Source organism: Diadema setosum, chromosome 15 (assembly GCF_964275005.1).
Source record: "Diadema setosum chromosome 15, eeDiaSeto1, whole genome shotgun sequence".
NCBI lineage: Eukaryota > Metazoa > Echinodermata > Echinoidea > Diadematoida > Diadematidae > Diadema > Diadema setosum.
The window spans coordinates 22,045,477-22,067,747 of record NC_092699.1 but is presented as its reverse complement, the minus strand read 5'-3'; the positions used below and the strand labels follow the sequence as shown (position 1 = coordinate 22,067,747).

The 22,271-nt window shown below is 37.6% G+C and overlaps 1 protein-coding gene and 2 long non-coding RNA genes across 3 annotated transcripts; 1 reads left to right on the top strand and 2 right to left on the bottom strand.

Annotated features, from left to right (window-relative positions):
• Positions 1-1,961: 1,961 nt before the first annotated feature.
• LOC140238480 (uncharacterized) lies at positions 1,962-4,870 on the bottom strand. The gene is made up of 3 exons (XM_072318384.1): positions 4,852-4,870; positions 3,804-3,956; positions 1,962-2,643 (listed from the first exon to the last, which is right to left on the bottom strand). Exons 2-3 carry the CDS (start codon positions 3,940-3,942, stop codon positions 2,117-2,119), a joined length of 666 nt encoding a protein of 221 aa, XP_072174485.1. The 5' UTR covers positions 3,943-3,956; positions 4,852-4,870; the 3' UTR covers positions 1,962-2,116.
• Positions 4,871-6,438: 1,568 nt separating this feature from the next.
• Positions 6,439-9,710, bottom strand: LOC140238825 (uncharacterized). The gene is made up of 4 exons (XR_011901922.1): positions 9,664-9,710; positions 8,049-8,116; positions 7,111-7,229; positions 6,439-6,532 (listed from the first exon to the last, which is right to left on the bottom strand). It is a non-coding gene; the product is annotated as an uncharacterized lncRNA (long non-coding RNA).
• Positions 9,711-11,110: 1,400 nt separating this feature from the next.
• Positions 11,111-22,271, top strand: LOC140239351 (uncharacterized). The gene is made up of 4 exons (XR_011901975.1): positions 11,111-11,193; positions 15,698-15,819; positions 16,778-16,924; positions 22,222-22,271. It is a non-coding gene; the product is annotated as an uncharacterized lncRNA (long non-coding RNA).

The following is a 22,271-nucleotide window of genomic DNA, read 5'->3' as shown; positions in this document are numbered from 1 at the left end:
CAAGTAGATCTTGAAAATAAACTGTACTCGGCAAAGTCGACTGTAGGTCGCCATTGTTAGATTGAGTTGGGAATCCCCCTTTCCTCCCGTAATTATAAAAAAAAAAAAAAATCACGGCGAGATTGCGTCCGTATAATAGAGAGATCCAGATAAAGGGAGGCCGGATGAGAGAGGTTCAACTGTATGTCAATATAAAGACATGACAAGATCATCACCTCCAGTACAATTATATGTGTATTAAAGTAGAGGTATTTCAGGTAAAAAGATGAGCTATAATCCTATAAATTTCTAATTCTATGTCAGACTTCCCCTATTTTTTTTTTATTTCCATTTTATTTACAATGTATTAGATGCAACATAAAAGCAAAGTGGCATATCACTCATTTTAACCGCAGAAAAGCTTGACTTCAAGTGAAATGATGTCCTTCTGTAGGACCTTGTGGATTGAATTTAGTGAGTTTTATTGTATCACATTTTGTCCTTGGACTTTCCATAAGAGTTGCAAATATTCAAAACTAATATGTCATACATTGTGTCTATTCAGCACTAACATTTGCATTTTCATTTGAGAAAATCAAGCAACTCTTGTCCAAACCTTGGGTTTACTACTGGCACAAAAATCATACAATATACTGTTTTTGTTACATTACATGCAAGATTTACTGTATAAGACTCTTTCTTTGTGTAGCTTTTCATCCTTGATACTCGGACGATACTGTGTGCCAGGGGTAGCTAGACAGTATATGCGAGATTGTCAGAGAACAGTCATAATGATAAGGCTGTTGCTTTCCAATTACAGTCAAAGGAGTTTTCACAACATTAATGGCCTAAATAGTTTAATTACAGTAGAGCAATCTGCATGCAACGCTATCAGGCGAAGACAGCCTCTAAATGTTTAAAGAAATGCTGATAATGATTTCAGGAGATTTCAAATGAAAGTTTTTTTTTTTGTATGTATTCATTTCATTGAACATAAAACATTGTTATTTGATCATACAAACCCACACAATGGCAGAAACACCAACCAATATCTGTGGATTACACAGGAAAGAAATGGCGAGTGTTATGACAAAGGGGAGGGGTATAAGTTTGAAATCCTTTTCTACAAACATGGATATACCTCCTTTGTATTTTGCAAAAAAAAAAAATAAATAACAACAACTACAACCACAAGACAACCCACATGAATTCCATTTGAGTCAGGGAGGTGGAACAATATACAGCTGTATCTCTTTAATTTATTTTACATATTCTGTAAATAAAAGTGAGAAAAAAGATCAGCCTCCTTTAAAAGTTTGAGTGAAGATAAGGCAAAATTTGGCAAGCATATCATTTGCCATGGAAACTGTGGCTTGTTATAATACATGTCACAAAGTTTGGCTGTGCAAACAGATATCCTTTGTGCGGTTCTGCTGCCTTTCCTTCTGCACCATACAGCCACCATGGTGCATAATGTTTAAATTTCCTTTTTTGCAGGGATTGGCAACACAAGTATGAAATAGACTTCATTCTGTTTATCACAGTTTACTCCTTGAGTTCCCTGTCCACATAAGTGCATATAAAATGTAAACAGATCATAAAAGGGATGTTATATACATGGTTGAGGTGAGAATTCAGCTTTTAACTTTTTGCGAGATATTTAGAAACCACTTTATGAAATGTTAAGAAGCCTACAATTCTAAGAGGACTTCAAAGTTTATTTGATGAAAATCAGTTTTTGAAATGGTTGAGACATCCAAAAACAAAGTAAACAGAGGGATCCTAATCAAAGGTGGGTCCCATCGTTTATTGGGTTCCCTTTGTTTTAGATATCTCACCCATTTCAAAACCAACTTTCATCAGATAAACTCTGAATTCCTCTTAGAATTACATGCTCTTTCATATTTCATAAGAGGTTTCCCGACTCTGAAAAAAAAAAAAAATCATCAAAAAGCATTGGAAACCTCAAACCCCATCTCGACCGAAATTGTACCATCCATTTAACTTAAAGGACAAGAAAACATGTTTGACTGAAAAAAACAAAGGACAGTCCCACTGACACCAGAAATGCAGTGCTTCTCTATAGACATTGTACAGCAGATGATGGTCAAATGTGGAAGCTTAATGACATTGAACCTCATACCTTGGATTCACACTGTCCATTGCAATCCAGCAACTCCACTACTTCTGGCCCCATCTCTACAGACCTGGTGTGTTTGCTATTGGTATTACCATTTACATGAGTGTAATTATTCCCTCTGTCATCTTTCCAAGCCCTCTTCCTCTTCCCTTTCCCTTTCTTGATGAATCGTCCCTCCAGGGACATGGTGGTAGTAGCACCTGCTATTGGTCCAGCAGCACCCCTTGATGACAAAGGACCTTCGGTCCTCGGGGTCACATCACTTGACCCAACCTGTCTCTCAATGTCAAAATCATGTGAGTCTCTCCTTGCTCCAGCATCCTTTGCCTCATCCCTTGGCACCTGTGGAGTAGACTGGATGATGCGGTTGACTTGACAACCAACTATGCCAACACCTGCTGTCTGTGGATGTTGGTGTTCATCAGCATGATCTTCGGCATCCTCAAATTGATGAAGCCTTTGGGCCTCTTCCTGTTCATTGACTGCTTGCAGCTCACAATGTGCTCCATCATTTCTACCAGGCTCTATTCAAGGAATACAAAACATACAATATGGCATACAATGAAACAGTAAACATATCCCAATTTGGAGCATATGAAGGACAACATTGCCAAAGGAAATAGAAATCAACCAGATGCTATTATGTTTTCACAAATTGAATGTTCCAATATAAAAAGCATGCCCTAAAAAGACTGTTTTACCATTCCCTGCTTTCTTTGTACAGATTTTTCCTTATCTTTGTCTTATCTTTGATACTATGAACAGCTAAAAGTATTTGTCTCTTTACTTTTTGAAAAATCTAGAATGGAAAGAAATCTGGGAAAGCTTATCTTTACCTCTCTTTGTAGACATGTAGGAAACATTTCTTTAAAAATTCATACAAACAGTATAAGGCTGATACATACTATAATAATAACAATACTTTTCATAAATTCAAAGCCACTTGATTTTTGTCTGATTCAACTGATCTTGATACCATGTGAATTCTGAGTTCATGGTCCTTTCATTTGATAATGATATACACTAGTGTACATGTATGTGAATTCACACTAATCAGAGTCTGTTGATAAAACAACAGCTGTTGATTTTCACTGTCAATAACCACTTTTATAATACAGTCTTTCCTAAATAGTGTCGATTTCTCTCCTTTCTGTTTTTGCCAAATGACAATTTCCAAAGGCAGCAGACAACTACAGACAGTACATTGGTCTCTATTCTTTGAACTTTTGGCAAATACACATGTGCAAGGAAAACATCAGAGGCTACCTCGTAATAACATCTTGCAATGAAAACATGCATGATACAAGATAAATGGACATATTATATATGGATTTTAACAAAAGGATCACACAAGTCACAAGTATTTACTAAGATAATGGATTTTTAAATTTAGAGAACACAGCAAATGCTGTACACAACAACTAGAGATAAAAATTCAGGTACCAGTAGTACTGTGACTGATACAACTTGCTGTCATGTATGTACTATGTACAGAGATGTCAAACTTTCTGAGAACTAGGATCTGGCATTTATGACTATCATTTGACGTGCTTGATTTCATTGAGTTGCCAATGATAAGACATGTAGTATTTTCAAATACACTTCAATTATCAACTACCATCTTGTATCATGTTCATTCCTTTTACAACTTTATCTTATAACAGTTTTTTTTATCATTATTTACCGTCAGGTTGATGTTTCTTGGCATTTCTTTTCATCCTTTGTTCAACATGAAACAGAATGACTATGATGAGCAGAACAATGATGACCACACAAAAACCTGCTATAGCCCACAGCAGAGGACTGCTGCCAGCTGAGCACATTGACTGGAATATTACTGGAAGAGAAAATCACAGAGCAGCAAAACATGAACATTTTATGAAGGGTGCCGAAGTTTGACCTGTATTATGGACACATATCAATGATAACAAATACATGGTGTGTATATTAGAACGGTGAACCATATGCAATCATGAAGCTAGTCTCTCAATCTGCATTAGTCTGATTATAGTTTCAGTTTCAGTGGTGCTTCCCAAACACCATGTGAAGAGCAATGGAAATATGATTTTATATCATTGTAAGAAATTATGCATTGAAAATTCTCCTGTACATGTACATATCAAATCCATAGCCATTGTATTCCTTAACTCCATGATATCTAAATTTATTTTTAAAAAAGGAAAAAAAGTGAATTTCAGACATACCCTGATATATAAAATCGATATGTTGTTTTGACTAGATTGTCTTTCAATGTTTATTCACATCAATGTGGCAGAAACAAATTTCTATTCCTTGTCACAAAGTCTTTCCAAGATGACATATGCAATGAATAAAAAAAAAATACGCCCATGGGCTTGATATCTTTCGAAGGATATATGTATCTGCAGTGCATAGGCTTTAATCATGCTTTGTCTTTGATCATGCAATGGAACAAGATTTTGCATTCAGTGAGAAATAATAATGATGAATCTTGTACTACATCACACCATGACATTTATTCATCCTGCAAAGTCACTTGAATTTCTTGGTTGAAAGTTTTCCACTATCACTTGCATTGTTCAATGCCATCAAACACTAAGACAAAAATTGATCCATCTAGACTTTACCATCTGTTGTTGCAGCTTTTTGTAACATGATGGATATCCTCGTTGCAGACATGCATTCATGTTGTTTACATAGGTCTAAAATAGTGAAAATGGGAAACTAGAACCTGTAAGTTTTATCATGCGAACCTGTTTCACTTTGTCTTGGTGTAGGATGGTTCCTTGTGCCAATAGGGTAGCTTAAAGAGATCATGCCGGGCACAGGACTAGGTGTCAGTGTAGAACGTCCCACTGGCACTTGAGATGAAGGAAAAACTGAGGCCCCTACGATAAAAAAGATCAAACTTTACTAGATTGAAAAGATCTACAACTGGAATACATAAATACCTTATGGCTGTGTGTTAATTGTATTTTCTATTAGTATTTATACATAACTTTTCTACAAAGTGTGGTTGTATTACCTAGTCTAGAAGAACCAAAACAGGACAGACTACAAGTAAATACAAGTAACAACAACAAGTAATATCATCATTCATTGTACCAAGAATATCAAATTAATTTGCATACAAAATTGAAACCCAAATAGCTCGGTTCATACATTTCGTGTATTTCAAATACTTGTAATCATGCAAAACAACTGACCCAAGTTTCTTTGTTTATTGGGCATACATGCTAATTACTCTCATTGTCATGACAACAGAATATTTTGAGACACAATAGTTTCAAACAATAACAACAACAAAGAACGACATACAATTCACGCATAAGGAATAAAGACACACAACAGATATACCTGACTTGTCAGATGTCACACCAAAAGTAGATGTTGATGAAGGTTCTTCATCCCAACAATCTGTATCTCTTTCTGCTGTGCAATTTTGCTGTTATATATGAAAGGAAAAGTGAACTTTAGATTGACTCATTACAAGCCAATGCTCAAACTTCCTCAAACAAACTCTGCTTTGGAGCATGTACAGTGGCAGAAGAGGTTACATAACAATTTATTTGGGGTGAACTCCCCTTTAATTTCCTAAACTATCAGTTGACCTGCAAAATTCACAGAGATACAGCCCCATCAAAAGATAGAGCCCACATCGTGTCACATCCCCCCCCCCCCCAAAAAAAAAAAAAAGAAGGAAAAAAAAAAAAGATTGTGGACTATGATATCGCTGCAACCATGAAGCAACTGCCACAGATCAGATACTTGGCTAGCAAATGTGAATCACATACCTGTATGCAAATATTACAAACTTACTAACCATGCAAGTTGGATGAGCAACAAAGTAACACAAGTCTTGGTAATTATGTGAAGTAACGCTATCAGTATTTTAGTATTTTAATGTTAAGTTTTGTCAGCATAATGTACATGCACAGCACATTATTTATTTCAAGTATTTGGCTCATCCTGCCTTAACATGTATGTGTGATGTGGGTTTAATCACATGCATATTATCTAATTGATACACTTCAGAAAGCACTGATTGATACTGGTATTGGGCAATTCAAGAAACCTGCAAGAGAATAAAAGTTATCAAATCTCAATAAGAAATGATGTTGATGTGATCATTATCAGTATCATCTACTCAGCAAACACCCTGTACCACACCTCCATAAATCTACATGCAGTCTAGCCAGACCAGATGCCGTGCACATGTACAGCGACAGGGCTGTGGTATATAGTTACTATGCAGTCATAAATATAGTCACAAATTGACTATTTCCAGTGTGTTCTTTTACAACATGACACAATTTCAATGTACAAGTACAAGATCTTACCTTTACACCAAACCTACATGATTGACATTCCAGGCACTCGCTGCAGTTATTCCAGTTTGGTGAATATGTCCCCTCAGGACATGGTCTGCATGTACTGAATTTAATTTGGAAAGAAAAACAAAGAGCAGGACAAGTATCTGTAACAAAATTCAGAAATGAAACAATTTCTAGGCGAACACAATTACATGGTGTTTGCTCCTGTATAGGGGAAAAGAATCATGAGGAAGCTTTATAAGCTATATAACTTTGAGTATTCTATGCAGTGATAGATCTATGGAGATACTGAAAGGAACATGAGCCAACATTGAGTGTAAAGTACACGTTATCTTCTTTTCTTGACAATGTGGAATTTGTGAGAATTCCAATGACATTTAATACCTAGCGAACAAGTTTGAGCATGCAAAATGAAGTTTTGTCAAGAATTGATAAGACTACTGAAACTGGCTATGAATTCAAAATGGTCTACTTAATCCACGTGTAAATTATGCAGCATTCATTGTAGAACAGTAACACCTAAAAGCTTTCATAGAATCATTATCTTCTCAAGAGAGTAATGTTGAAAAGGCCTGCTTGGAAGGCAAAGAAGATATATTCATATAACAAGTCAAATCATGACAAATTGATGTCTTTGTACAGTGGTACAAATGAAAATGATCACTTTTTGTAACTTACTCTTGCAATAAACTGCATTTGTCTGATTGGTACATCCCTGCTTGACAAGCATGGCCAATCTTTCCTTTACAGTGGTTGAAAAGAGATGGGCTGTCATCCCTTCGCAAGCACTTTCTTTGCTAGAAGTGAAAAAGGCAAAGATGTGATATCAGTGGCCATGTGAATGTGTCATGGAGCAGTGGAATATACTGTCATAACCAACAAAAGACTTGCATGCAAATAGAGTGTTTGCTCATGAAATAGCACCCCCCCAAAAAAAAAAAACAAAAACAACAACAACAAACAAATAAACAAAAACAAAAACAAAACAATCCAAAAACAGACTCAGACAGAAGGTGAACAAATTAGGTCAAACTTTTGGACAAAATGGTTGGTTCTTTAATACAACTTCAGGTTGCTAATAAAAGTGAATCATTCTTTGAGTATGCCTCTATGTGAAAAAAAAAAACATTAATCCTAACAGCTGTGTCTATGTTGTGACACTGCATTGTATGTGTATTGATTACAAGTGTGAACGTTTGCACATGGTTTTCAACATGCAGTTTACGTGTGGAAGATTATAAGAAGAAATTTGTTTTTTAATAAGTCTGATCATTGTCCCCTTCAGTATTATTGTTATTTATCTATTATCTTTTTTTCTTTGCAAAAAGTGAAAATGACACTATATGATACCCCTCTAGCCAATATATTTTGTTGAGGTATGCCCCCTCACCATCACCATTCAATTCATTACATTGTGTACATTCTACATCCTTTACATTTTCGTACAATTTCTCTTAACCTTTCGAGTTGCCTTTTACAAGTATTTGAAAATTGCACGTTCAAGAAAAAACATTAACTATTCTGGCAGCATTGCCACATGCTATATAAGTACAAACTATTGGTAAGTTTCACTTAAAGTAGTAATACACTAATGAATGATTCCAAGATGAATTTACCTGCAAAGCAGAAGCACTGTGCCCTGATGTCTGCATCATGGTGACAGGGGTCTATCAGGGGAGAATAGCTATTTGTGGAAATACATACCAATTTGCAGTCAAACACCTTGACCGATTGTGTGACTTTTTCTCCCTGTGACAGCAAGATGAGTATCAGGCCCAAAGAAAAAAGTTAAAAAGATACTTTCATGAAAAGTATCATTAGCAAGTCATGGGAATATTATATTCCCATGACTTACGACTGAGTTTTCCTATACTTTATTGTATTGTGCAGTAGAGTACATTATCATAATAGCTGCGAAATATAAATGTCCTTTATTATTATCATTATTATTGTTCATATATTGTGACATCACAAACTGTAGCCTTCTTATCCAATGATGGACTTTCACAACGATGAACCAAAATTGTACAAATTCATAACTTTTGATTGGAATATCTCATTTCCCCTCAAAGTTTTCTGATCTATAAAATGCAATCTCTGCATTCACTAAATCAAGGTATAGGTTTGAGGTTGAACCCAAATAACATCTTACTTTTGTCCATTTCTACTCATGGAAACTGCAGAACTGGATCTGAGCATTCTATGACCATGGTAACCTACGTAGTATTTCAAGATCCCCATAATACTAAATGTGTCTCATGTAAAATTGCTCATGAATTGCATTCAAAACATTTTAGACACACTACTTCATTTTTCCCAAACTTTACAGATCTGTTTATCTTTTATCTCATGCTTTTGTATTCATATTCAAAGGTCCCATTCAGGATGATTGCAATTTGAATAATTAGTTAAAAAAGAGCAAACCTGTTGTTACATATTATTTACCATTCAAGCTCAGAGCAAATCCATTCATTTTCATTTAGTAAATTTATTGTGTATTTTAGCACCATTCCATTCATAGCCATTAATTTTGTCAAACGCATTTAAAAGCATTTAATTTAATACACAATACACTAGTAGTACTATTGTATTGCACTGGCAATAAACCCAGCTAATGGCGTATTGCCATGCATAAGCTGATCGGCCTTCCTCGTTACGCCTCCTTTTTGTCACATGGCTATGGGTCAAAGCAAATATTTCTGGAAACACATAATATGGATGACACTGCTATTGAAACATTGTGAATGTCATGAAATTTTCTTTAAAATTGTCCTATTTTGATAGATGATAAATGCATGAAAATGGGGCGACATCTTTCAACATCTTTCAATATCAAGCCTAACGAGTTAAAATTCATCAATAATCGTATCAAGTATTCAAACGTTTCTCCGACATTAATTCTTCTCAGATTGCTCTTTGTTACTCAGAACTATATTGATCCTTCGTGAATCAAGGAAAATATTCTTCTAAGACCACAAGTTAGCATGGCTAGCACTGTAGCAGCATATATTAATACAATAATATAGAACCTAGGTCCTATATCCATATACATGCCGCACCAGCGACAACACCCAACTCGTTCGTACTGGTTACTGCGCCCGAGGTTAGCATGGCATATCCTAGCCCGACCAGACGCTGTTAAATGTACAGCGGCGACTGGGCTGTGTATAGTTAGGCATATCCACAGCTTAATTATTGCGTCAAAACCGAAAACCCTGTAGATTTTCATACCTGCAGAAAGAGGAGAAACCTTAGATTCCTCAAGACTGTACCATGGTTCTTGTCCCCAGCGAAAATCTTCCAAGATTTTCATTTGCGATTGTGGTAAAACCCGGTGGTATGAGTGAGGTATACTAATGCGTTCTAGCTGGTGGTACCAGGTACAACTGGGGCTACGGGGGAATCCCCCACATAGACTGTTCGACTCCAGTCGAGTTGTAGTCCCGATGCGGGACTCTTTTCTTTTTTGTCACTCTTTCATGCGCCCTCATTGGCGGTAGCGCGAAGTCATCTCGATCGCGACAGTAACCAAGGAGATCCCGTTGCATAAAACTTTTTTAGCAACCTTAGAAAATTCTGGTTGGGATTTGCCCAACCAGAATTTTTTAAGGTTGCTAATCTAAGAATGTAAAATCCGTTGCATAAAAACTCTGGTTGGGAGCTTCCAACCGGAATTTTGTGATTTCAACCGGAAAAAAATCCGGTTGGAGTTTTATGCAACGGGCCCCTGGGAAATAACAACAACAACACCGGCGTAAATACTCATTCTTGAGTGATACACGCCATTAAACCAAAACAACAACAACAACAACGACTTTGCCTTCGGCAACGGCGGCGACAAGGGGTGCGTTCGAACGCTCTAAAGCGAACCAAAGCGAACTGAACTAAAGCGTACCGTACCGTACTGTGCTAGTTTGGGAGCGTTCGAATGCTCTGTTGAGAAAGCGTACCTCTCGAGTTATTTTTAGAAAAGGTCACGCTTGTTTGTAGCAAGAAGGTCATTCACCTTGCGCTTGACCTACTTACAGCTGTCCCGAACAAAGAGAATGATGTTTTTGCATTGTGACGTATGCGCATAATACGCGCATGCTTTACAACGAACTTTTGGTACGCTTTGGTACGCTTTTGGAGCACATCGGGAAGTGGTCCACTTTTGGCTCGGTACAGTACGGTACGGTACACTTTAGGAGCGTTCGAACGCTCCCCTGGCGCGGTACGGTACGGTACAGTTCACTTTAGGAGAGCGCTCGAACGCACCCTTCGTCTCCACGGAGTCCATTTGGCAAATGGTCTAGAAACCAGACTAGAGGCGTATTTATTATTGTGTGTGTGTGTGGGGGGGGGGGGGGAGGGGGGGGGGAGGCGCTCTAGGCGGGGACGGGTTTTCCCCACTGCGCGCATGCGGCATAGGCAAAGAGCTGTATTGTAAATGCAGCTCTACGGGCATAGGCCATCATGCTACACTAAGCGGAAGTACATACTGTACATTGGTACGTCCAAAGTGCACACAACCAGGCGCTGATGCGCACGCGAAAGAATAACCATTTTGAAACATGGTAGAAACATGTAGCTAGTAAATCTACTAAATAGTTTGTACTATAAAAACGTTAGTAATTAGACAGTCCGGAGGGGTCTTGTATTTTTTCGGTTGACGTTACATGTATCGTTCTCCTGTGTAGGAGGGCCACGAGGGGATATCGTGAAGCCAGACGCGTCTCCGCTGAACACGACGACCAGATACAGACCGATCTTTCGGTCAAGGTAGGTAGTAGTACAGTACTAGTAGGCCCTATATCTCGTAGAGTCGTAACCTGCTGCGCGCTGTTGTGGTGGCTGCATGCAGTATCACTGTCCTTCAGTTCCCGTGCGAACGAGTTACGAGTTTACAAACAACCTTCATTCTACCTACCCACCGCCCACCTAGTTCTACTTCGGTAAGTGCCCAGCCACTCAACTCCTGCTCTTACAACAAAGTTTAAAAATCTTAAAAAGAAGATGTGATTGTAGATCCTAACTGGAATAAAAGTTCAAGAAAAACTCGTGAAGATGGAGCAGTGCTGCTAAGAATAAGATCATTGCCTTCCATCATTGCTTCCAAGACAACCAATGACATGTAGGCCTATCAAGTAAATTACACTATCTCAGAGAGTTATTCTAATCTATCAAGAGGAGAAAGGAGGGTTCGCCAGCAGGGTAAGCAACGTCATCAATTGTAGTCATTATCGGTGCTGCATCAGGAAAATTCGATCTAGACAAATCTTTGGATATCGTCATAGCAAATCATATATCACTTTCATACCGATACTTGAAACTTGAAAGGGTAAAATCAGACAAAGGTAATGTCTAATGATTAATCAATGGGAGCAGTTCTGGCATGAAACAGGCGTGGTTAGGCGTAAACATAGCCAAAGGTATGGAGTTTGAAATTGTCGCGTAGCCTCTAATGTGGCCCGAATTCACAAAGGTGGTACAAATGAAACCATGGTTTAAACCATGGAGCGCCAAGTGTCGCATGGAATATTTCGTAACGAAATCAATCATTTCGTCGATGAAATTATTATTTTGTAACGAAATGACATTTTGTAACGAAATGATAATTTTGTTAACGACATGGTCATTTTGTAGACGAAATGACCAATTTCGTAATGAAATATTCTGTACAACACTTGGCACTCCATGGTTTCATTTGTACCACCTTTGTGAATTCAGGCTAAACAGTCTATGCTCACAACAACATTGTCCATTGTCATATTGAAGCAAATTAATTCACTGAAGATAAGTGTGAAGAATGTTACAACACACAAAACTACCATGGCCAAAGATCTGTCTGTCTGGAGGAGTCTTACTCTTATTTTATTTATTGATTTTTTTTTTTTTTTTTTTTTATGTTATCGCTCTTCTTCGTATAGGACGGGATCCATGATTGAAGCCAGATGCAGTCTCCATGGAACATATCCCTGACGACCAGATACAGACCCAAACCTAACTTGCGTTATTAAGCCAAAAAGCACTAAATTTTACATTTGCTAGGTTATTGTTATTGTATGATGTATGTACCACAATTGTAATTTTTATGACAAGTATTCAGATTTTCATATCAAAGAAGGGCATTTATAGTTTAGATGATAATCATTTTATTTTCTAGTGTGTACATATAGGTTAGTTCTTGGGCTTGTGAGGCTTGAAATCAATTGAAATCAATACCTCATTAGATTTGCATATCGTCAGCTGAGCATGAGAAGGGCTTTAAGTTACCTAGTGGCAACTAATGAGGTTGCTACTTACATTGTATCATGAATACATAAAACTTGATATTCCATAATCTTCTAAAGTCTAAAAGTTCCAAGTTTAAGAAAAGAATATACTACTTCTTCTTCTTCCAGTCTGGTACAGTCTGCCTCTGGCGTATTATCGTACCTTATACTGCCAGTCTATTTGTTGGAATTTCTAATCATTCTAACATAAAACCAGCTTAAAGATGGCATGTAATTATGAATTATTAAGTTAATAAATGTGTTAATAATGTGTTACCTGAGAATGACATTAATTTTGGCAATTCTTCATAAACTTGATGAAACTTTGTGATTTCACTGGAAAAGTGGAATTTCACCATTCTTACAAATTTCATGAGTGGTGTGATTTTTGTCTGGATTAATATGTAAAACCTGCAGACAAAGGAGGTCATGTTAGATGTTCATCCCATTAATGGTGGCATGAATATCTTTACAATGAACATCCGTAACAGTTGCATCCTGCATTCACTTCCCCTTGAAACACACAGTTACTGTAAAACCAGAAACACTTGACATTTTACTTTCCTGGATTGCTACCAGCATTCAATGCATTGTGGAAAAAACAAAACAAAACAAAACAAAACAAAATAAAACAAAACAAAAACCTATGGGGAATCTTTGCTCCTCACAAAATTTACAAAAGTTTCATGCATGCACAAATTTCTTGTTTTACAGGAGTTAATATGAACAGAATTTGAAGGACATTATGTTCTTGGAAGATCTCTGATCTAGGAGAAATTGCATAGAGTGAATTTCATGTACATGTAGGTGCACATACATTGCATGCTGTCTTTGTCAATGAGATAATTCACAAAATATGATACCTAGTTTTTTATCAGTGGTTGATAAATGGACTGATTTGACAAATGACCAATTGATTGATTGTTCTGAACCCTATAGTAATAAAAGCTCAAGTCAGGAAGCAGTGGCGTACCGTGGGTCAAGACATTGGGGGGGCACCTCATGGCAGCAACATCAGAATTGCATAACGTATCAATTAAATGCGAGCGAGCGGAGCGAGCGAGCTTGAAAATTTTGACATTTTACAGTCCCCAAACTGCCGTTTGTAGCTATATATAATAATACATGTATGTATATATATATATATATATATATTTGCTTTGGAAATTAAGGGGGTTGCACCGGGCGCAACTGCTGGCAGTTGCTGGCAGTAACATCACGAGAATGGCATAACGATTAAATGCGAGCGAGCGAAGCGAGCGAGCTTGAAAATTTTGACATTTTATGTTCCCGAAACTGCCGTTTTTAGCTATATTTTTTCGCTTTGGAAATTAAGGGGAGGGGGCGCATCGGGCGCAACTGCTGGCAATTACTGGCAGTAATATCAGGAGAATGGCATATAACGGTTAAATGCGAGCGAGCGAAGCGAGCGAGCTTGAAAATTTTGACATTTTAGGTTCCCAAAATTGCCGTTTTTAGGTATATTTTTTCGCTTTGGAAATTAAGGGGAGGGGGCGCATTGGGCGCAACTGCTGGCAATTATATACTGACAGCAACATCAGGAGAATTGCATAGCGATTAAATGCGAGCGAGCGAAGCGAGCGAGCTTGAAAATTTTGACATTTTACAGTCCCAAAACTGCCGTTTTTAGCTATATTTTTTCGCTTTGGAAATTAAGGAGAGGGGGCGCACCGGGCGCAACTGCTGGCAATTACTGACAGCAGCATCAGGAGAATTGCATAACGATTAAATGCGAACGAGCGAAGCGAGTGAGCTTGAAAATTTTGACATTTTATAGTCCCAAAACTGCTGTTTTTAGCTATATTTTTTCGCTTTGGAAATTAAGGAGAGGGCCTGGGCGCACCGGGCACAACTGCTGGCAATTACTGACAGCAACATCAGGAGAATTGCATAACGATTAAATGCGAGCGAGCGAAGCGAGCGAGCTTTAAAATTGTGACATTTTACAGTCCCAAAACTGCCGTTTTTAGCTATATTTTTTCGCTTTGGAAATTAAGGGGAGGGGGCGCACCAGGCGCAACTGCTGGCAATTACTGACAGCAACATCAGGAGAATTGCATAGCGATTAAATGCGAGCGAGCGAAGCGAGCGAGCTTAAAAATTTTGACATTTTACGGTCCAAAAACTGTCGTTTGTAGCTACATTATATATTTTTTCGCTTTGGAGGGAGGGGGTGCCCGGTGCGCCCCCTGGATCCGCCACTGGTAGTCAAGGGTGTCGGTTTATGTTCATGATTGGGGGAGGTACAATATGACCAGCGAGGGGGCGTCGAAGTGACCAAGCGGGAGAAGGATGTCCAAAATCTGCACCTTATATAGAGCATCCCCTAATTTGTTTGTGTTTGTGAGTGTGTGTGTTTCATATAGATGGAAAAGTTAGGAAATAGCCAAGGTCAAGTCTTATTATTGGCAATGCAAGGCATTTTAATATAGACTAGTATGTAAAGCAACACTGCAAAATCAATGATCAAGCTTTGATAGCAAAATGTGTACAACCTATCAAACATCACATTGCGCAACATTGCAGCGACTCTTTTTGCCATTCCGATGTTCTGAGTACACTGCGCACATCCTGCTTGTATTCAAAATGCCAACCAGGAATCACACTGAATCACAATCTTTTGTCGTCTCTGGGCTTTTTGAACAATGTATCACTATAATATCTCTTTAATTATATGGTTAAAAGAAATCTTACAAAAATATCTTTTTTCTTGATCATCCTTTCATGTCGATTTCAAAAGCAGTTTACTAACCCTTGAATTACCATTTTGGTAGGGTTTTTTTCTTCTTTTTTTCTTCTTTTTCTTTCTTTTTTTTTTTTACCAGCGGATTGGGGGGCACGTGCCCCCCCCCCCCCCCAATGCCCCCCCGTAGTTACGCCACTGTCAGGAAGAAATGTAATACTACTAGTCTTGATACCATACAATCAGAATTGATACATGGAGAGATTTGCAATCAATTGTACCCTGGTACTCACTTTTTGTGCTGTAGATTTAGCCTTGATTGGTCAAGTGATCTGCGTTCCACACACACTCCAGGCCCACAGACACTACTGCTTCAGCCTGTAATGACTCAGTTCATGTAAACCAGAGTGGATTATAAACACCTATACAGTAAGTGCACCTTTTCTTAGCTCGACTTTTGTGTCCTCACTTTTTAGTCAATATCTCTATCAACATGGGAGAGTTGACATTATTATCTTAATTTGTGAAATAGGGTTATTCTGCCATTTCAATGATAACCATCAATTTCTGTGAGATTGCATCTCAAGCATGCTGATATAATGTTAGATATGCAGTAGAGGATCCCACCATAAACTGCGGTCAAACTAAATTTGTGAGAGAAGACAGAAGTAGTATGAACGTCACTGGTAAAAATGTCAGTGATAAATTTATTTGAGGATATATATCATTGGTAAAAATGCCTTGGATATAGCTAAAATACTGTGATTGATACCGGTACAGTAAGTTCAAATTCGTATTACTGTCAATCTCTAAAATTTCTACCTCTGATTATTTTACCTGACATTGTCAAAGAATCCAGAGAAAGATAATTGACCTCATCTATTGGTCATGGCATTCATGACATGAAAATCATGTTGTTCGTGATTTTGTTTTGTTTTTTGTTTTGTTGCAAGTACACTCATCATGCTGTATCCATACCATATGATTAATACAAGATGGATAATCGGACTGTTTTCTACAGAGAGGGAATAACCCTTATACAACACTGTATTCTCAGTCCATCTATGTTCTTCTTGATGGTGGATTTAACCACTCGTAAAACTGATGATAACTCTGACACGAGGGAGAAATCAAATTGATTCATTCTACCTCCTATCACGAAGTTTATGAGGCAGATGTGATTCTCAGAATTCTAATATAAAATACCATGTAGGAGTACATCAGGCTAGGTGATGTTGTTGAGAGTTGATCACCGTGTGGATAATGCTGCTGGCCAATAGACCAGCAGCACAACTAAAGATTAACGTCTTGCCATGGGTATGTAGAACAGTTGCTATGGCAGTGAGAAATTAAATGACATGCAAGTCCTGCTTCTACCCATATACAGCCTGTATGCGGGACCAGGTCTTCATTCAGCAACACAATGTACATCTGCTATGATAGACTGCTTTATACTTTGATTTTTGGTCTCCTGGCCCTGTGTGCACGTCATACACGAAGTGCGCCATTTTCCTTGCCTGCAGAAGTAGAATCAGTAAGTATTATTGTCATAACACGGTTATAATTTCTCTGAGAGAACATGAAAGCAGTATGAGCCAAACACAGAGAAATCATTCTGTTTTATTGTGAGGGTTTGAAAAACACATTTTATCGGAAAGACATACAGGAAATCTCTGTTGCTGTATATTTTTTTAAGGAAGTGGAAGGGCTGACGTTATCTTTTTGACCATTTTGCCTGCGTAATCTGAGAAGATGAGTTGAAGATCACAACAGATACAGTAATGGAAATCACCTCATGTAATCAAACATTATTATTGCTTTCATGCATTAACAAAGAACTACCTTTTGCTTTGCTTTATACTCCCACATAAAAGCAGTTATCATACTGTATGTCATCTCATATAACATGCCGTGTAGTTGCAAGAGGTGACTGCCAAGTCAGTTAGCCACCAAACCACATTTTATCGGAAAGACGTACAGGAAACCTTATTGTAGAAAAAAAAAAAAACCCAACATAATTTCATGCTGCATGTTCTTTTTCATGAAGGCATTCTGTGCATAATTGCTGTCAGTGAGTTCAAATTTTTCCTGAAGGAAGACGTAAAACGTCATGACTTCCAAATATTACTGTGATCAAGTCATTCAGTACACCTCTTGTCAAGCAAGTTTACAGTTCCTTCAATAAATCATTGCTAATGAGTCATATATATTGCTCTTCTCTTTATACAGTTGGTCATACAATGTATGTGACTCTCTTATAATTGGTAAATATAGAATAAAGATTGTCATGCTTAGAATCTGAAGTAAATATACATGTTTGTTTTTTGTTTTCATTTCCATGTGATGATTCAGTAGTTTGCTTAATGCATGTTGTAATTTAGCCTTGTTAAAAGGGTGTGTCATTTCATTTATTTCCGTTTCATTTGCTCTATTGTTTAACTTGGTGTTTGCATGGTCTTTGTGTTCATAATCTTCCCCGTAACTTTGGCATTAATTGGAGGAGAGTTCCACTGAACCATTTACATGAGGTACTGAACCTCAGGAAAATGATGCATTGTTGTGACAATGTAAAACAACATGTTGCTCTACAAATCTGTGAATTTAGATAAATTACACTAGCCAAAGTGAATCATGAATGCTAGAAAGCTACTGACCCAGCATGATGCCATACATGTATGTACTGGCCCAATAAGCAAGCACGCAGCACTAACATGTTGTAAAATGTTCGATACCAATACTGTAAAAGTTGATATTTTCGTGCGACTAATTTTTCGCGATCGTCAGGGTAAGAAGAGTTTCGCGTGTTTTTAATTCCGCGGAATCAAGACATCAACTACTGGAACATATGGCAAGCAAAAATATTCGCGTGATTTTATTTTCGCGCTAGTTTCGGGTTGCGCGAAATGCGCGAAAATTTCAACACTGCGAAAATTTCCCCTTTTACAATACTTGCCCAACCAGGCTGATGTAATGGAGGAATTTTGCCTCCTTTACCTGCTGAAGTCTGATTCAAAATATACTTGATGGGCAGGTGTTGATGGGAAATGCATCAAACAGAATCACTGCACCCTCAATGAAAGGATTTATTTGACCTACCCTGGATAAGTAGGTTTAGAAAGACGTGCACATGAAACTCATCCCGCACATTTTTTTTTTATTTATATTTCACTGAGTACACTTTCACATTATTTGCATGTACTGCTAGTATTTGTGCATCCCAGTGACTTCATGCATCCTAAGATCCCTCACCCCCCACCCCACCACAAAAATGAATTTAAAAGAATGAGCATTTTACGTAGTATTAATTTGCCAGGAATTTCAATGGCAATTTATATAATATGGGAGCACACCATAATTTGTAAATAAATTTTGTATCACTTTTATTTGTTAAAATATCTATCACACATGAAAGTCCATTCCTCATATATCCTTGAAAGGTAAATCCAATCAAACATTTGTTGTTACAGCCATCTTCAGAGAGGAAACAGTGGCCCTGTTGCATAGAACTATATGGTAACGTTATTAGCTGCATTTGAGCACTCAAAAGTGAACCAAGTGAACTAAGTACATGTAATCCAATGCAAACAATATCATACCATGCCAGATTTGGAGTGTTTTAGTACTTTGTGGAAAAAGCACATCTCATGAGTTATTTTTGGACTCGGGTCAGAGGGGTAACTCATTTTGTAGCAAAAGGGTCATGCATGCGGTGCACTTATATGCTACATTTACGGGGGTCTAGAAGAAAGAGAACTCTTTGCATTATGACATTCTCCTTGTTCCAACTTGTGATGCTGTTATGGTACACTTTTGGAGCACAATGGGAAGTGGTCCACATTTGGCTTGATATAGTAGGCATATGGTACAGTACACTTTAGGAGCATTTGAGCACTCCTCAGGTGCAAGTATGGTATGGTATGGTATGGTATGGTATGGTATGGTATGGTATATGGTATGGTATGGTATCTATGGTACAATAGATGGCAATTCTGCATTCAGTGATAACCATAGGTCATTCCTTGACTTTGATTGGTTATGAAAGAATTTTGTGTCATAGTACAGCAAACGTGGCTCCGGCCATATACAGTTACCACTGATTGCAGAGTTGCCATCATTTGTAATTCCCATCGCATAAAACTGTGTAAATCTTCATATGTAAAGTTACCACAGTTTTATGCTAATGGTCACATATGTGATATTTGGGCAAGAAAAGTTTGCTTTACTCAGATTAGAAAATTTTCCTCGGAAGAAAAATGTGATAAATGCATCACTTTACAATTGATTCTTTAGTTATCTTTGGCATACTTTCTATTGTTTTAAATCTTCAAAAATCAGCACAGTGTATATGAAATAATGTATCTTAAAGGGTGCGTACAGTTCTGGTTGAGGTAAGGATTAAGCTTTTAATGTTTTGCGAGATATTCAGAAACCACTCTATGAGATATCAAAGAGCATGCAATTCTAAGGGGTATCAAAAGTTTACTTGATGAAAATCGGTTTTGAAATGGCTGAGATATCAAAAAACAACTTGAAACAAAGAGATCCTAATAAAAGATGTGGCCTGTCGCCTTTTATTATCACTTTTTTGGATATCTCAGCAATTTGAAAACTGACTTTCATCAAATAAATGTTGAATCCTTCTTAAAACTACATGCTCTTTCATATTTCATAAGAGGTTTCTCATTATCTCACTTAGGAATGTTCAAAACATGAATCCCCACCTCAACCAGTACTGTACAGCTAGTCTCTTTAATGTGCACTGTATTTGACAATTGTATAGTTTATATTACCAGGTTTTTTCAAGTAAACTTTTAGTGGCTAAAACTTTGCTGGGCCTAATATCAACTGGAGAACTGTGTCTTGTATGCTCCCCAAATGATTAATTACTTTTTGGCTTTCATAACTACCAAACAACTGCTGACATCACGCTCCCAGTGGTATGGAGAAGTATGTCCTTTTTATGCCTCCGCCACGAAGTGGTGCCGGAGGCATTATGTTTTCGGGTTGTCCGTCCGTCCGTCCGTACGTCCGTCCGCTTTCGTTTACGCGATAACTTGAGTAATATTTACTGGAATTTTACCAAACTTGGTCCAAGTATGAAGTATGATGGGGCAACGATTTGATAAGATTTTGGGTGAAATCGGCTGAAGGTCAAAGGTCAAGGTCAAATCATGAAATTGTATCCGTTTACGCGATAACTCAAGACTGTATGGAGCAAATTTCACCAAACTTTGTTGGAGGATGATGTATGATGGGACAATTACTTGATTAGTTTTTCAGTGAAATCGGACAGAGGGCAAAGGTCAAAGATCAAGGTCAAATCCTAAAATTTATCTGTTTATGTGATAACTCAAAACTGGATGAAGCAGCTTTCACCAAACTTGGTCCAAGGATGATGTATGATGGGACAATTAGTTGAGTAGATTCTAGTGACATTGACAAGAGGTCAAAGGTCAAAAGGTCAAGGTCAAATGCTAAAAATGTTGCTATTTCCCCCATATCTATGCAATGCCCGCAGTTATTTTCTTGAAACTTAGTGTAGACATGTACTACTGCGTAAGGATTCTCCAGAGAGAGTTTCATGTCATAAGGTCAAAGGTCAAAAGGTCAAAGGTTAGGTGAAAATGTTGCAATATCACTTTTCTCGCAAATGGTTCAATGTATCTTCATGGAACATGGTACATATGCATGTACTGACTGGCAGGGATTATCTAGGGAATTTAGGGGTCATGGGTCAATAGTCAGGGGTTCAAAGGTCAAGGTCAACTCCTCAAAATGTTACTACTGTATTTCCCTCATACATGTATACTAGTATATGCAATGATTGCATTATTAGTTTTAAAAGTGTTTAATATATGTACATGTATTACTTGATGGAGATTCTCTTGTAAATTTCCAGCCAGAAGGTCAAAGGTCAAAGGTTAAGGGTCAAAGGTCAGGTTTAAATGAAAAAAAAATATTTTGTACTGTAATTACACTCTTTCTTCATACCTTGAAAATTATACTCAATGCATAAACTTATAAGAAGGTCGGTCAGAAGTCAAGTAAAAATTTTCAATTCCCCAAATATGTGTACCTGCACTCTTTAATAGACAATTATAGCAAACCCAGTTCGTGGAAAGTGAACATTCAAGATATTTCTGACAAACCTGTTATTTCGATATTTTGCCAGTTATGTGAAACTGTCATCACACATTGTCAAGACATTGTACTATACACCTATAGGGAGAATCATGCATTATGGCGGAGGCATCAGTCGCCGTAGCGACATTTCTAGTTATGCATTACAATGCATTGCTGCACCCAAATTAATCTAATTTTCCATGTGCCTATTGTGATGGAAAAAATGTGACCCTTGTCGTGACAGGTTTGTTTGTTTGCTTGTTTGTTTTTGTTTTTATTTGTTTGTTTGTCATTGTTATTTGTTTTGGTGGTAAGATAGTATAGGCCCAAAGCATTAGCATTAGTTTCCCTTTGATGTTATGTTTTACAGCCTGCATGAGTCATATAATGAGCACTGCATTATCTTTCTATGATATTTGTGTGAGCCAGGAGTTGTGCAATTGTTGGTCTGTCCCACTGCTTCTTGTCATTGGCAATTTTACCACAGTGAGAAATAATTGCATGCACCCACTGCATGATTGCCCTTGTGGCCGTGGTGGATGTGGTTTAATGTTAAATTATGATGCTCAAAAGAATTATCTGATTTGACGGAGGCTTAGTCTTTGCCCAACAATATCATCATCTCTCTGAAGTCAATGATTCTTCAGCATGAAAATAAAGAACAGAAAGCGTCCACACATTTGACTTTCATGTTTATTTTGTCTCCAGCACCTGTCTTACAGTAACCCCATCAGTAACTATACTGGAGAACATGCGGT

Coding starts and splice junctions, on each gene's coding strand:
- LOC140238480 (XM_072318384.1), bottom strand. CDS start 3,942: ATGTGCTCAGCTGGCAGCAGTCCTCTGCTGTGGGCTATAGCAGGTTTT. Junction 2,644..3,803: donor CAAGAAACATCAACCTGACG/GTAAATAATGAT, acceptor TTCCTTGAATAG/AGCCTGGTAGAAATGATGGA.